Source organism: Callospermophilus lateralis, chromosome 10 (genome assembly GCF_048772815.1).
Source record: "Callospermophilus lateralis isolate mCalLat2 chromosome 10, mCalLat2.hap1, whole genome shotgun sequence".
Lineage (NCBI taxonomy): Eukaryota > Metazoa > Chordata > Mammalia > Rodentia > Sciuridae > Callospermophilus > Callospermophilus lateralis.
This window is the reverse complement of record NC_135314.1, coordinates 37,814,032-37,831,434: the sequence shown is the minus strand read 5'-3', so window position 1 is coordinate 37,831,434 and position 17,403 is coordinate 37,814,032. Positions and strand designations below refer to the sequence as shown.

Here is a 17,403-nt window from a genome sequence, read left to right as displayed (position 1 = left end):
TCAGAAGGAAGTGAGAACATGACCCACAGAGGAATGATCTAGGCAAAAGAAATAGTACAGATTTTGTAGATGAAGGGATATTCTTGGCACAAAGGAAGGAGGTATAAGAGGCTGGAGTAGCGCAATCCTTAAGGAAGAAAATGATTTTATATTTATTTTGATTTTTATCAATGGTTTGTAAATCCCTCCCTAGAGCAGGCCATAGAAACTAGAATTTTCTTCCCCAACATGAATCATAAAACTTCTAATCTTCTGCCTCTCTATCTTAGAACTGGTCATAATGAAATTCTTTGACCTACCCTTGTCTGAAAGTTGGTGGTAAGACCTTCCTCATTCAAAAGGGGTCTTGTGCCATACCCTGGAGGAAGGAGTGCTGCACAGAGTGGCCAAGAAGAATGCTTAGCAGACAAACCAACCCCACTCCATCTGTTAGCATTAGATCACACCTCTTTTGTTGAGTTACATTTTGATGTGATTGTTTATGCTTCAGTCATGTTTGTGCAGTGAAGTCTCCAAAAAACAAGTCTCCATAAAGAGTACACATTCCATAGAGCTTGTGACTAGCTGAACTAATGAAACTTCCTGGAGGTTGGCACATCTGGAGAGGACACGGAAGCTCTGAGCCTCTTCTCCCAAAGTTAGACCTTTGTAATTGTTCATCTGTATCCTTTGTATATCCTTTGTAATATCCTTTGTAATCAACTAGTAAATTTAAGTGTTTCCCTGAGTTCTGCAAACTACTAGAGCAAATTAATCAAACACAGGAAGAGGTTATGAGAACCTGATTATAGCTAATCAGTCTGAAGCAAAGATAAAACTGGGGCTTCAGACTGGTGTCTAAAGTGGTTCAGGGAGCATATAATCTTGGAACTGAGCTTCAATCTGTGGGACCTGATTCTGTCTCTAGGTATAAGGTATTAGCATTGAATAGAGGACACCCAGCTAGTGTCTGCCACTACAAAATTAATTGATTGGTTGTCACAGGGGTCTGGGGAAGGATCTACTGTTGAAAATAATCTGTGTTTTGAATATATTAGGAGAAATAGTTTGAATTAGACTTTATTTTTCCTGAATGTAGCACTATTGACATATCTTACGAAGCATAATTTTTTGTCATAGGAATTGACTAGTGCATTGTAGGATGCTTTTGAGCATCCCTACTTTCTATCAACAAGGTGTTAGTAACTGCCTCCTTTGAGTTGAGATAATCAAAAATACCTCTATTGTTGCCATATGTTCCCTGAGAGACAGCAAAATCACTCCCAGTTGAGAACCTCTGATATAAAATAACCTGTCAAAATGCTATCTGAGATAAAGAAAATGTTCTGTGTATGTACTGCCAAATAATAGTAATCATCAGCTACTGATAGCTGTTGAGATCTTATAATGTGGCTAGTACAACTGAAGAACAGAACTTAAAGTCTTATTTGAATTTCAGTTAAATCATAATAGCCACATGTGGCTAGTGGCTATTGTATTGGATGATACTTATACTGTATCGTTTGTTGACACCAGTAGAAGATGAGTTCTGTGAAGCAAGTATGTTTGTTTGTTTTGTTCCAAAGACCGACACATAGTAGGTATGCAATGAATATTTGTTAAATAAATGAGTTGTAAAGTCACTTTAGGGTTTTAAGCTGAGGCATGGAATAATCTGGCTTATTTCAAACAGGATCACACTTTGGTGGTGTGAAGAATAGACTGAAGGAAGGCAACAGTGGAAGAGCCAAGCCCAGTGGCCCATACTATTCCAGCTATTCAGGAAGCTGAGACAGGAAGATCATAAATTCAAGGTACACCTGGACAACTTAGTGAATTATAAAAAAAAAATAAAACAAAAAGGTCTAGGGATGTAGCTCAGTTATAGAACAACTGGGTTCAATCTCCAATACCACAATTTAAAAAAAAGTAGAGGATAAGGGTCCTCCAACGAGGACACTACCATAGTAGTCCAGGTGAGAGAAGATGGTGGCTTGGGTGGAGGATGTCATAGGAATAACTTCAAGATTTTAATTGGTTTGTACCACAAGCACAAACCATTTACTGAGAGAAGGAACACTGGACAAAGTATATTTTAATAGGAATACAGAGTAATGAAGGTCAGGTTTCTGGAGCAATGGTGATGCCTAAGAAAGATTGAATTAGTAAAGGTGGTGCAGGAGGAGGCTGAAGAATTACCTGCGAGGGAGAGCAGTAGTGAAAAATGCATAGAACAAAATGGCATGATGAGGACAGTTGCCGTTATCAACATGACTGGAGCCAAAATTGGGACAGTAACCATAACAAGAGAAATTTAGAAAAATCATGACAAAAATCAGCACCACACCCCTAACAGACTTAATTCTTATAACCTTGCAATTCTTATATCTACTTTTATAGATAAGGAAGTCTGATTTCAGTAGAATATCCTTAATTCCTTAGGTTTATTCTATCATAAAACTATCATGCTAGAATTTTAGTACAACAAATCTTCATGCCTGTTTGTCTGTTTTCAGTAAACATTACACTGAATTCTTTCTTGAACAGAAATAAAAAATATTCTCCAAGTTTGAGAAGTTTCAGTTATTAGGTCTTACTAGTTAAATATCTATTCACCCAACTGTAGTTATTTAAGTACCAACTAATGGGAAAATTTAAATGTCTTAGAAACAGTTCCTGAGAAGGATCTATTAATTTAAGAGGAAACAGATTACTTTCTGGTGAAATAAAATTAACTGTATTACTCTAGATCTGTCGTTTTCAAACCTTAGCTTACACAAGAATTACCTGGAAAACTTACTTGTTAAATGTCAGATTGGTTCTCAACCTGACCAATATTTAGCATTTCTGACAATTTCCCCAGTGATGCTGATTCTGCTGCTCCAGGGTCCACACTTTTACGAGTCACTGCTAGTAGAAGATAATGAAATATCAGTCAGGCAATGAAATATCTGTATCAGACTTTATCCTGTCTCTGAAATTACTGATCCTCAGGCCATGCTAGCCCTTTCTATTTGCATATATTAGATTCACTCATATTCTATATTTGTAGGGAAACTCACATGGCAGAATGGAAATATGGTTTTAGGACACTTATGATTTTCATTCCCACCTCTCCATTTATTAACTGTGTGATTTTAGTTGGTCTTTGAGTCTTGGTGTCTGAAAAGCAGTGTTTATGTTTATGCTTGAATTAACAAGCATAAATTATAGAGGTACTACATAGAAAGTAGCTGATACACAGTAATTTAGTAGAATAAAAGAATTTCTTCCCAATTTAGAGGACCTATCAAAAAAGAATGAACCTCTTATTTTTTTAATTTTTATTCCATATAATATTGGATTGACTCCACTTAAAATTGATATATAGCCCCAACCTCTGTTGCTGTTATCCACTGAGTATTGAAATCAATAAAAATCTGATATTATGCTAGGTGCTTTGGTATTGATACGATTTGATTGTGTCCCCCAAATGCTCATACGAACACCAAAGCATCTAGCATAATATAAGATTTATATTGATTTCAAAATCAGTGGATAACAGCAATAGGGGGGAAAAAAGTTCCATCCTTGGTTTAATGATACCAAGGTGGTTGAACTCTTACAAAATGATCAGCTCATGGGGGTACCACTTTTGGAAGGAATCAATGTAATTCTCAAAGGAGTTGGTTGGCTTCTGAGATACATTTATTATAAGAGTGAGCCTGGACCCCCTCCCCTCTTTTTTGTTTCCTTGCTGGCATATATGCCTCCTTTACACACTGGTTCCATTTCTGCCTCTCCACATGTTATGATATATCTAGGTGTGGCACCATGCTGTTTAGTGCTTCCAACCACCAGAATTGTGAACCAAATAAACCTTTTAGACTTTATCCAGTCAGGTATTCTATTAAAACAACACAAAATAGACTAAGACACAGTGAAAAGCAACTTAATTGGGTTATCGTTAAAGCATACTTAGTAACTAGAATTCTTCAATTCTAGAAACTTGGAAGTTTCTGGAAACTTCAAGAAAGTTATATAAATTCCAATAATTTACCCAAATATCTTAGTGCATTCATTGTTCAAAAATAGTTCACATTTAGTCTAAGATTATATGAATGTAATTATGTCACATTTTATTTTATATGACACAGTTTTTCTCCACATTTTTTAATGGTACATTACAGTAATATATACTGGTGGCTTGTTGTTACTTATTTGTACATTCACACAATACATAATATAATAATATAATTTGCCCAATATCACCAGCACTTTCCCCCTTCCTTACCACCTCCCACCTCTTGGTTCCTTCCCTCTTTTGATATCCTTTTGATTTTCATGAGAATTGCATCCATTTTTCTTTTCCTTTTCCCCTCTAGCTTTCTCATGAGAGAAAACATACAGCCCTTAACCTTCTGAGTTTGCCTTATTTCACTTAACATAATAGTCCTTAGTTCCGGCCATTTGCCTGGAAATGACATAATTTCATTTTTATTTATGGCTGAATAAAACTCCATTGTGTATATATACACCAGATTTTCTTTATCCATTCATCTGTTGATGGACACCTAGGTTGACTGTGCTGCAATAAACATGGGTATGCATGTATCACTGTAGTATGATGATTTTAATTCTTCAGCATAAATACCAAGGAGTGGTATAGCTGAGTCATATGGTGGTTCCATACCTAGTATTTTGAAGAACCTCCATATTAAATACCAAGGAGTGGCATAGCTGAGTCATATGGTGGTTTCATGCCTAGTGTTTTGAAGAACCTCCATACTGATTTCCATAGTGGTTATTTTCATTTACAATCCCATCAACAATGAAAAAGTGTTCCTTTTTCTCCACATCCTCTCTAGCATTTATTATTATTTGTATTCTTGATGACCGCTATTCTGACTGGTGTGAGATGAAATCTCAGTGTAGTTTTGATTTGCACTTCCCTAATTGCTAAAGTTGTTGAACATATTTATGGGGAAGCAGCCAGCACCTTGCCAGGGGCTCCTTTTGCCTTCCCAAGAAGATATAAGCCACCAGAGAAAATAAGTCAGAAATAATTGAAGTTTTCAAGTAGAGCACCTGATAGATCCAGCCTACACAGGAGCTGGAGCAGGACAAATAAAAAATGGTTCCTGTAGTTTATTTAACAGAGTACATCAAAGGCAGAGATAAGGTTTCAGGGGTGGAGTTGGAGTCTTGCTTCTTGATGTCTTGCAGTCAACAGGTTGATTGGCATCTTGGCAAGTCACATCCATCTCTGAGAGGCTATGTGGCTGCAGCAGGTCACCCCCATCTCCGTTGCTGTGTAGGACCTGGGAAAGAGCTTGGATAGGGCTCATAATATGTCTGAGTGGTCTTGGCCAGAAGAAATTTCCAGTGGAAGTTCCTAGATGCCAGATTCTCCTATTCACTAGACTGTGATGCTGAGATAGTTCTCTCTTCACATTCCTAATTGTTTCCTTTGCTGTGCAGAAACATTTTAATTTGATGCCATCCCATGTATTAACACATGGCACTATTTCCTGAGCTTTAGGGGTCCTGTTGAGAAGATGTTGCCTGTGCCTCTATGTTGGAATGTTAACCCTACATTTTCTTCTAGGAGTTTCATAATTTCTGGTTTAATTCCTAGGTCTCTGATCCATTTTGACTTGATTTTGGTGCGAGATGAGAGATAAAGGTGTAGTTTCATTCTTCTACATGTGCATAACCATTTTTTCCTGGCCCAATTTTTTAAAAAGCTGTCTTTTTACCAATGTATGTTTTTGACATCTTTGTCACAGATCAGATGACTATAGATGTGTGGGTTTGTCTCTCTATATATATTCTATTCTGTAACTTTGGTCTATGTGTCTGTTGTTATGTCAGTAGCATGCAGTATTTGTTTTTGTAGCTCTGTAGTATAAATTGAAGTCAGGTATTGTGACTGTAGCGTTTTTCTTTTCTTTTCTTTTTTTGGCTTAGAATTGCTTTGGGTATTCTGGGCCTTTTAAATTCGTCCAAATGAATTTTAGGAATTTTTTTCTAGTTCTGTGAAGAATGTCATTGATATTTTGATGGGGATTGCATCAAATCTGTATATTGCTTTTTGTAGTAAGGCTGTTATAACAATATTAATTCTGCTTATTTACAAACATGAGAGGTCTTTCCTTGTTCTCAGGTTTTCTTCAATTTCTTTCTTCCTTCAGTGTTCTATAGTTTTCATTGTAGAGGTCTTTCACTTTCTTGGCTAGATCTTATTTATTTATTTATTTATTGATTGGCTATTGTGAATGCAATTGTTTTTCTGATTTTTTTGCATAAATAGATTAATGTGATGAATTACATTTATTGGTTTGTATATATTAAACCATCCTTGTGTCTTTGGAATAAAACCAACTTAGTCTTTTTGTCCAGTTTTCTTAATATTGAACATGACTTGCTAGTATTTTACAAAGTACTTTTGCATCTAAAGTTCATCAGGGATATTTGTCTATAATAGTTTTCTTATATTGATGTGTCCTTATCTGGTTTTGGTATGAGTGTGATATTGGCTTTATAGAATGAATTTAGAGTTTGTAGGATGTGACTTTTACAAACAATTTACAGTTGGGTCTCATTTTTTAATCCATTCTGCCAGCCTATGGCTTCTAATTAGAGTTGAGACCACTTACGTTACTACAGAGAGATGTTTATTAATTCCTGGCATTTTGATTTACTTATAGTGAGCTAGATTCTTATTTGTTTAGCTACTCTTCAAATGAAAGTTGTTCATCTGTGAACTCTTTTGAGTTTGTTTTTGATTTCTACTGTATGGAGTATTTCACTAAGTAAATTTTGTAGTGCTTGTTTAGTTGCCATGAATTCTTTTAATCTCTGTTTATCTTGGAAATTTTATATTTCTCTTCAATTTTGAAGGATAACCTTGGCTGGATATAACAGCCTTGGTTGAGTTATTTTCTTTTGGGACTTGGAATATATCATTACAAGCCCTACTGCCTTTGAGAGTTTGTACTCAGAAATCAGAAATGATTCTGATTGGCTTGCCTCTAAATGTGACCTGATCTTTTTGTATTGAGGCTTTTAAAATTCTATTTTTGTTCTGTATATTAGGCATTTTAATTATAATGTGTCATGAAAAGGTTTTTATTTTGATCTTGGGGTTCTGAATGCCTTCTGTATCTAGAAGTCCATCTCATTCTGAAGGTTCAGAACATTTTCTGTTGTTATTTTCCTGAAGATATTAATTTATTCCATTGACCTACATCTCAAAACCCTCCTCAATTTCAGTGATTCTTAAATTTGCTTTCTTAATGTTGCCCCAGAGTTCTTGTATATTCTGATCATGGTCACATTTTTTCCTTTAATAATGACTGACTGTTCAAGGCTGCCACATTGTCCTCCAGCTCTGAGATTCCGTCTTCAACATGGCCTACTATAGTAGAGAAACTTTCAACTGAACATTTTATTTGATTTATTGTGTCTTTCATTTCTAAGATTTCTGGGGGGTTTCCCCTAATATTTCTATCTCCTTATTGAATTTCTCATTCATATTCTGTACTTACTTCATTAATTCATAAAGTTGTTATTCTGCATTCTCTTGATCACTTTTTAAATGATTCTTTGAATTCTTTATCTGATATTTCATCCACATCAGTATCTTTGGGTCAGTTACTGGTGAATTATGAACTCTAGGAAGTATCATATAACATTGTGTGCTCATGTTTCTTGTATTTCTGTTTTGTGAATCTGTTGGGAGGCATTTCTCTTCTGCTCTTATGTATGGGCCTTTTTAGGGCACAGTCTTCACTTGCCAAAATGTCCTAGAATAATCTAGATTGAGACTCCCCTTGTATGTGTGGTATCCGTAGCCTTGGTGTTAATTCTGTTCAGTGGATGTCTGTAGGTGGGACCTGGGGACCTACCCCTGTCTGTTTCTACTTGGGTCTGGTCATTAGTTTGGGTTTTCATCTTTTGTATTCTTTGTATTAAAGGGTAGCTAAAGATTGAGTGTCATTAATTTGTGTGTGCAGCAAGGTGCACTACCAAAAGGTTGAGTTTAGTCCAACAGCAGAGTCTCTACCCTTTGAATTTATAGTATCCATGTAGGTTCCCAGAACCTCACAGAATAGGGCAAAACAAATAATAGAAACAACCAATGCAAACTATATATAGCATTAAAATAAATACCCAGTTCCTAATATGACATGTATAATATTATTGCCAACTAAACAGGAATGTGAGGTCAGCAATTGTCAGTAGTAAAAACAATAGCCATGAACTAAATCTGGATTTAAAGCATACTACTGTCAACTGTATCATCCACAGCACTACTAATTTCATCATCAATAATGATAGGGGCAGGAGTTACATAAATCAATTTTAAAAGATAATCAAGATACAGTTAAGAGAAAATAAAAAATTGAACAGAGACTGCAGAAGAGATGTAGCATGTGATGGTAATAAAGAAGGAAGAGAACAAATACCAGAAACAAAGGAGAGAATAATAGAATTTGGCTGTTAATAGAAAAAATACAATGAAAACATACAAACCAAAGAATCCTCTCAAAAGATAAAGCAAGAAAAAATAACTACAGTAAAAATTAAAAATGCGAAAATTGAAGAAAAAAAGAAACAAATATATATGTATGTGTCTCTGAACCAATCAGCACATCAAGAAAACACACACACACACACACACACACACACACAGGTTGGGGGTGGGGAGACCTTAGTCTCCACTAATGGTGGTCAAAATAGTCACCAACGATGTATGGGCATTGAATATGCCCACCTGTCTTTCCATGTCTTCTTGAGCTATGTCCTGAAAGCAAAAGCAAGGGCTGTGGGTTGTTAAATCCTTACTCTTTTTATATTGCTCTCTGAGCTGCCAGTTGTAGTAGCTTAAGTCTGAATCTCATTCAAATAATTCTCAGCTTTCCTTCTCAGCAGTATAAGGTAGAATGGAGTGGAATATACTGTCAGTTGGAATTTTGTCAACACAGACCAGAGCAGTGCACTCCTAGGGTGCAGCTGCTTCAGAGTTAAGGGAGTGGACTTCTGAGGGGTGGGGCTTAGGTCTAATCAGGCCTCAGGGACTTTTTTGAGTGGTATCTGCTCTAGAGAAATTTGATCAACACACCCTTAGGGCCTGAAAGTTGCTCCTATCTTTTGGGGTTCTGGATCTAAGGAGCATCCCAAGAATGGGAGCCAGTTCCCAGTTCACACATGATGGTATCCAGAACACAGCCTTCCCAGAATTAATCCCTAAGTGTATTCACACTCCCATTCATATTTCTGGCCTGCTTCTGCTGGTCACGCGAGCTTCCAGACTAAAAGAGAAGTGAGCTGGACTCCCCCTTCCTTTTTCAACATGAATCCTCCTAGTTACAATCTTCTCTATGCCTGTTTCACTCATGTTCTTCTAGGTACACCTTACACCGCATAGTAAGTACTTGCGGTTAGAATTTGGCTGTTAACAGAGGAAAATAAATATAAACAAATACACTGAAAAATATACAAATCAAAGAATCCTAACTCTCAAAAGAGAAGGCAAGGAAAATAACTATATTAAAAATGCTAAAATTGCTGATACCCTAGCTCTGCAACAACAGCCGCAGCATGACCACTTCAAGATGGCTCTGCCTCAGTTCTCTGAAGCCAGTTGGGAAACAGCCCTTTTCAAACACTAGTGCTTAGGGCAGCCTCAGGATCAGTTAAGTTCAGGGCTCTTTTCTGATCTCAGGTTTTTATGTACCAAATCTATTTCTGTATTCTCCCTCCCTCTGTGGTGAACCAGTGCCATTACAGCTGCCACTGTCATAACTGGCTCAGCTCCAAGGTACTCTGTCATCTTTGGTTAATATACCCAAATTTGATTATGACATTCTGATTGTCCAGTATTGAATTTTAGCGAAATCTCTTTCACCCATCTTACTGAGGAGCAGTACTGGCTGCTTGAATCCCATGCTGCAGAGCAGCTAAGAATGTAGCCTTCCTCTAAATTGCTGTCTTGAATCCACAATCAGAATTTTACACCTCAGAACTATACTGTTTCAACAACTTTCTCATTTGTGTAATATGTGCAAATCATGATAAATCATTATCTATTCATTCACTTGCAGTTCTATCTCATTGCATTAAAAGTGGTTATTTTTATACACAAAGCTTCATTTTTCCCATTTAAGTGTTATGGCCAACAACATCATTTTTGGTTACACATTATTAACCTAAACATTTCCCCACTGAAATACTTTTGTAGGAATGTATTTCATTGTGATTTATATTTTAATATTTGTATGTGCTGGGGATTAAAACCAGAGCTTCACACATGCTAAGCATGTGCCCTACCACTGAGCTATACATCTAGATCTCCCTGTATAAGAGATTTGAGTCTCCCCATTTCTCAGGCTTGCTCCAAACTCCTGTGCTCAAATGGTCCTTCTGCTGGGACTACAGGCCTGTGCCACCATGCCCAGGATATCCTAATAATTTAACATGACTTCAGTCTACTTTTTTTTTTTTATTTTTCAGCTCACCCACAAGTTCATCTTTGGGTGATGGATATACACATATCCATTCACTAGACAGTGAATGAATGGGTAAGCCTTTGGTGGAGAGTTCTGATATTTCTTTACCCCCACTAAGCAGAGTTCTTTATCACACTGAAACCACTTACCTGAAGTGTCTTTAATAATAGAATTCTGTCATCTATTGTTCCTGCATATGGACATTTGTTAAAATAATGTTTAAAAATGTCTATTTTGTGTAAACTGTTAGATTTTTCTGTATTATAATGTTTATAAAAAATCATAATCAAATTTGGGTATATTTACAATAATCTGATTGTGGTAATGACAGTAACTGAAATACCCCATTCCTTTAATGATGAGACATAAAATGTTTTACCTTAAATAAGCCTAATTCCTTTTGAAAGCATGTACTACATAAAACTGAACACTTGCATTATCAACAAGGACAATGTTTTATTGAACAAATCTATGTACAGTACAAAAAATTTCTTGAAATGAGACACTATTGTTGATTTATTGCAGTTCAATGGCTCAGTTTTAATTTGTACTCTTATAAAATGCAAAGTAAAATAATTTAATGTTCAACAAGGAAGCACAAATTTCCTTTCTTGCTGAATCGGTAATATCTTTCACATATTACAATTCCAAAATGCGTATGCAGCATTTACTCATTCCAAAAAGGTGTTTTACAGTACCAAATAAATTAAAAAATAAACACTATCATCCCTTTTAGGTTTTTTCACCCATACAATAGTATTAAACCAAACGTGAAAGGAGTACGGCTGAACCTTCTGTGTGATTTGAAAAGAATCACAAGTTCAATAATATAAATTATGTATGCGTTATATAGTTGGTGGTTTTTTAAAAAAAGGAATATGGCTAAAGCCCAAAGTACCAGTGTCCTTGTCCACGGAGATTCCCCTTTTCAGTATAGTCTATGGTGAGCAGCAAAAATTCAGACTTGCTCTTTTCTTGACCTCGCTGACACAGCAGAAAGTTAATGTTTAATTTTTTGAAGGAAATTTTTATTCAAAACAAAGATTTGAAACTTGATTCATGTAAGATGTCATATCCTCAGAAGAGAAGTAGAAAAGAAGAAAACGAAAATAATCTGAGGAGTAAAAAGACATTTTCCTTTCTTTCTGAATCCAAAATTAAAACTGTTAGAATTTTATGGACTCCATAAAAGCAAAAAGATATAGGTTTACATTTTAAGAGACAGAAGAAAATACATTATTTCAATAGGCGTTATTTGAGAAGTGTATAAATAAAAACAACAATGTAGTTAAGTAGAACTTTATGACATTTCTTGATTTATATCAACCAATTTGATCTCTTACAGAAAATTTTCTAATAAAAAGTAGGAGTAAATCTTTGGAGTAAAAACAAAATAATATCATGTGGAATACGTTGAAACATCTTAGCATGAACTTCAAAATCAGTGAAAATATTAACACTTTGTGGGCATATATTTGTGTCAATGATCACAACTTATAAAAAATTAAAAGTAAAAAAAATGTGGCAAAATTCTATTTTAAACTTCTGGAATGTACAAAGCAGAAATTTTATTTCAAAAAAACTTCATTGTCCAGATGAACCAGTTTCCAAACAAAATTTTTATTACAAGATGTATTTTTAGAATGAACTGAAATAAAACTCAATTATTACATTTTCAGTATCACGAAGTATGGAAAACATTGTCCTTTAAAGAAAGGATTTAAAAACTTGATTAGGAGTTGTTTTTATTTATTTGTTATCTACATGTAAATTCCACAGCCTAATGTAGGCTACATAACAAAACAAACTTAAATTTCATTGGAATGGACATAATGACCATCATTGCATAGTAGTGAATGCCCATGATAAATAAACTAATATAACTGAGACGTAGTTTTTAGATTATCTGATCTATTATGACCTGGAAATAAAATTTAATAAAAGTTTGGATGCTACCTTGGAAGAAATGTCCCATTTTTTCCTAATAATCTTACTCAAGAAGCTCCAGTATTCCTAAAATTTGTAGTAGTAGGATCTGATGAGATTGTCTGCCTTGAAAAAAAAAATTTAACAGCTGAAATAATTGGAATAGTTGGCTGACATCTGTATATTAGTGGGTCAGTTTTTAAAGAATTTGCCTTTGCATTTTACCTTTTTACTCCTGTTTTACATTAACATACTATTAGGTAAAAGATCTTTAAGCATCCTCCTTTCAACAATGGGACAAATGGAAAACATCTGAGAGGGTATTTAAAAAAATTTTTAAATGTATGTTTTAATAATTTATTAAGTTAAATCTTCCTTAGGAAAATTACTGGTCACCAAGGAAAATAATGCATTAATATATCTCTTATTATGTTCCTGCTGTGCAAATTTTTGTGTAAATACTTACTTTTATATATAAACATTACTATGCAGACCAAATTCATCACTAATGAATAAAAAACATAAGTAGTATGGCTTATTTTGGAATTAATTCTAACTGAATAAAATGAATGAATTCTCAACCTGATTCTTAGCTGACATTTTTTAAGCCAGTTATTTTCATAGGACTGTACTTAGATAACTCACACTAATGTCTAAAGGACCTTACTATGAATCATCAAGCAATGTCCTAACATTATATACAAATAAAATATCCCAGTGTGCTTTTACCATTATTCACATTGAAGAATTTGCAATTCAGTGTTTTCCTTCAACTACGTAGCCTGTAATGGTCTTAGATTCCTCCCATAACACCCCCAAATTACCAATGGTACTTTTCCATTTAACTGACACTGATGTGTTTTAAAATATAACCAATTTATATTACAAAAGTGGAAAGTGGAAGGTTCTATCAAGAGCTCATTAGCAAAGCATTTTTTTTATTGTTTTTTAATTTTAAATGCTGGTATCATCATTCATTGAGGTTTGGCCTGTCTAATCAATCTGGAAACAGTTACAATCTTTAATAGATAGCATGGTGATAAAGCAAGCTTTTTTCTATGTATCAGCTACTAAATTATATCACAAACCAAATAGCAGTGGTTCCTTAAAAGGTTGACCAGAAAGAAGGACATAATCTGATTATGCATGACAAAAAAACAAATTCCATTTGTAGAATGATTTACATTGTTTATTGTTTTAAACCAGCTTTCCCTCCACCTCCTTTTTTATACTGGATTAACTTTTCCTTTTCTGTAAGGCCATAGCTGGGTTTTTTTTCCCCCTCCGGTTTGTTGCCCAAACATGTTTTCACATAAGCAAAACTGAACATGCTGCTATTAATCATCATAAAGTTTTTGAAAATGTGGTATTCTGGATAACTGGTACTTTGGGAGTTTTATAATAACCCTTTTGGAGTCTAAAACCAGCACATCTCCTCTGCAAGTTCATTCTAGAAAATGTGCTTTGTCTTTTATCTTTAGTAATCCGAGACCACTCTAAAATTAAGGCCATCAGGGAAATAGCAAACTGATGATGCGTTTTCTTGAAGTAGTGTTTTGTTTTGTTTTTTTTTCACACTACTGCTTGATCGACAGATCTTTCTGAAACATTTTTATCAGGCACCTGTAAAACAGAACATGTCTATTAATTCAAATTTTATATATGTTCAAAAGGAATTCTAAGTCAGATTCCCATTTAACTCATACCCTCAGTCAAAGGATATTGCATTAATAGAAAGGCAATCTCTTTTTTTACTCCTTTTTGTGTTCTTCAACTATTTTCTTACTTCTGTTTTTTATAATACTCAACTTCACTTGATTTATATTCTGGCATGCAGCTGAAAAAGCATTTCCATAAAAATTATTTTGTTTATAGAACTTTTATTACATGAAATTTTAATGAAGAAAAGCCTGTGATATAGTGGAAAAAGTAGGATAAAATATACAAAACTTTTATTCAAGTCCTGGCTTCCCCAAATTACTTTCCTATGCCTATGCAAAACTTGTGAATTTCAGTTATGTGATCTATAAAACAGGAATAGAAATATCACCCAACAGTGCTTGTGAATTAAAGGAAGTAATGTGTGGGGTGGTGCTTTATTACATATGTTGTGCAAATGTTAATTATTTTAGCCCCATAAAGATGTATTATACCTATATTTATGAAACTTCATATTTCTACAGATACATCTACTGAGAACATAGAAGACTTACTTTCATCATCTGAATCAAATCCAAAGAGTGTCTGACATTTCTTTTGTGCAAGGTGAGCCTCAAGTGCTTCTGCATTACAGTAGGTGGTCAGGCATTTGCCACATCTTAATCTTTTCACTGATTTTTTATAAATGTTATCTTGATCAGAACAGGCATCTACTCTATCAGTCAGAAATTTTCTGCGTTTTGGCATACTAAGGTACCGTTCATCAAGGTAACTAGGAGGCAATGGTCTAACATATGGCTTTGTTAAAATTAAGCCATATGAAGTATGTTCACTTGCAAGATTTGGTTTGGATGGTGCCTGAGATACTGGCAGGGTATTATGTTCTTGTGGTACAACAGAGGGTAAAATAGAACCATTTTCTGTCCTGATTCTGTTTCCATCAGTTTTCAAAGCAGGATCTGATGAAACTAGAGGTGCTTGCTCTATTTCACTGTGTCCATTGACTAAATCACTAATACTACAACTATTTTCTGAATTTGGCTCTATGTCAGGCATCTTTTGGTCTATCAAGCTTATATTTGAAACAGTGTCATCAGAATGTTCATTTCCATTCTGGACTAAACTGTCTGATTTGTTTTCCATATTTTCTATACATGTCTTTGGTTCTGTAGAATCTCTCCTTGATTTGCTAGTAGGAACTGGCAGACTAACAGTTTGTTTCTCATTACTAGATGAGTCTTTCTCCTGATGAATAGAATTTGAATCTGTATGAACATCCAAAAGAACTGCTTCACTTGGTTGTGCAGACGATTCTGGTGTTTTACTTAAATAATGCTGAGCCTCATGTTCGTATAGGAGAGGAAGATCTTCAAAAAGCTCATGGCATTCTGGAAAACTACACTGAGCTTGAAATATCCTGTGACTTTTCGTATGCTGGGCAAGTTGGAATGGCAACTTAAACGACTCGTTGCAATTAAAATGCAAACAAAAGTACACATTTGGATAGCTGTGTCTATTAAGGTGATCTATAAAATGTTGAGAATCTTCAAACTGCCTTTGGCAAAATTTGCACTTTCCTTTGCTCCACTTCATTACTGTTTGTCGCACATTTAAGTCAGTTGGATGTACAGTCCTTGCATGTGTGTTTAGAAATCCAATTCTCTTAAATATTCTGACACAGCCAAGAGCAGGACACTTAAAATTTCCTTCTTGATCTGTAGCATATATGTCTTTTGGATGGCACACAGTTCCATTGATTTTATGAAGTACTGAAGTTTCTTGATTCAGGTCATAATCATCATCTTCATAATCACCTTCTTCATCTTCTTCCTCCCCATAGTCATCCTCACATTGAGGTAAAGGCTCTGAAACATTATTTAAAGAAGTATCAGGATTGCCATTTTCAATAATGTTTTCAATCACATCTTCTGGTACACTTAAGGGAATTTCAATGAATTCAGCCACATGCTCAGGAATGACTTCTTTGTTTCCATCACTGGAAGCAGTCAGAGTTCCTACTTCCAAATCCTTGTTATCAGAATTTCCATTTTCAAATGAAATGGAAGGACTCGAATAATTTATTTCTTCCAAAGCAGTGATTTCCTGATCATCTTGTTGAGCTGCAGCAATTTGCTGTCTCTGTATCTTCTTAACATGATTCTTTAAATGCTTCTGCATAAGTCCTCTGTTTCTAAATTTCCTACCACATATTACACATGAAAAACTGCCTTTCTTCTGATGAGCCTGGGCATGCCTTACAATATGACCACCAAGAAATTCCTTGTTGCATAGCATACACCGATGCCTAGGAACATTGTGATCCACTTTGGAAGTGTTAAGAGCTGTAAGGTTTTTCTTTGTATTAACATGACCTCTAGGTTGCACTCCAGATAGATCATCAGCATCAGTCTCTCCAGTGCTCTGATCTGTAAGAGAGTCAAGCCCTTCATCTAAACTTTGCTGTTCCACTGTCTTTTTTAGATTACCTGTAGAATTTTCCAGTGTACTTTCATTTAGAAATCTAACTGCTGATTTATCATTCAGTAATGCCACACAGTTCTTCTTAATCATTACAAAGTTCCAAAATTCAGGATCAAAAAACAATCCCTTTTTCAAAATTGGAAGTAATTCAAAACGAACACGATTTTGAACACTACTTGTGCCTTCATTATATTCTTCATCTGGACGTTTGTAAAGCTCTTCAACAGTATGATAAGCTTCTAAGGAGCGTTCTAGAAAAAATATTGAAAGCGCACAAATCCTGAGGATCTCCAAATCATTTGGCAAAAAATGTGCAATTGTTTTATAAATTAGACATTTAGTCTTAGGATCATCATGAAGGTCAAGTTGTAGAGCACAACCACAAATTTCAACACAAATTTGCAAGCCTTCTTCTTCAACCTGTAAAATGAAAAGTATTACTACTAAATAACTTTTTTAAAAGAGTGATTATAGCAACCTTTTTAAAAAAAATACAATTATGAAGGGGAACCTTTTAGCACACAGTATTTCAAGGTGCAATTTTCCTTAATTGGTAGCTTTAACTCCTGTTTATTATTATCTTTCTGTTTTTAAAACAAGAAATCTGAAATAGATAGGACATTAGTTTTCACTTTAATTTTCAAGTTTAACAAACTCAGTAACCACAACAAAATATTTCATAAGTTTCTAGTTATTACAACAGCTTACAAATGCAAGCTTTATCACTTTATTACTTTAAATACCACTCTTACATTCTTTGACAGAAGGGGTTAACTTGGAAATAGTGTTAAGAAATAAATAATTTTATGCCAGGCATGCCTGTAATTCCAGTGACTGGGGATACTAAGGCCATCCTTAGTAACTT

General features: G+C 34.8%; 1 protein-coding gene across 2 annotated transcripts in view; it reads right to left on the bottom strand.

Annotated features, from left to right (window-relative positions):
- Window positions 1–10,908: 10,908 nt before the first annotated feature.
- Znf654 (zinc finger protein 654) overlaps window positions 10,909–17,403 on the bottom strand; it is an 81,786-nt gene continuing 75,291 nt past the window's right edge. For both annotated transcript variants that reach the window (XM_076868167.2, XM_076868168.2), the window contains 2 exons: window positions 14,612–16,958; window positions 10,909–14,021 (listed from right to left, as the gene is read on the bottom strand). In XM_076868167.2, coding sequence (XP_076724282.1) covers window positions 14,014–14,021; window positions 14,612–16,958 — 2,355 coding nt within the window. In that variant the 3' untranslated portion in view covers window positions 10,909–14,013. The remainder of the gene's footprint in view (window positions 14,022–14,611; window positions 16,959–17,403) is intronic.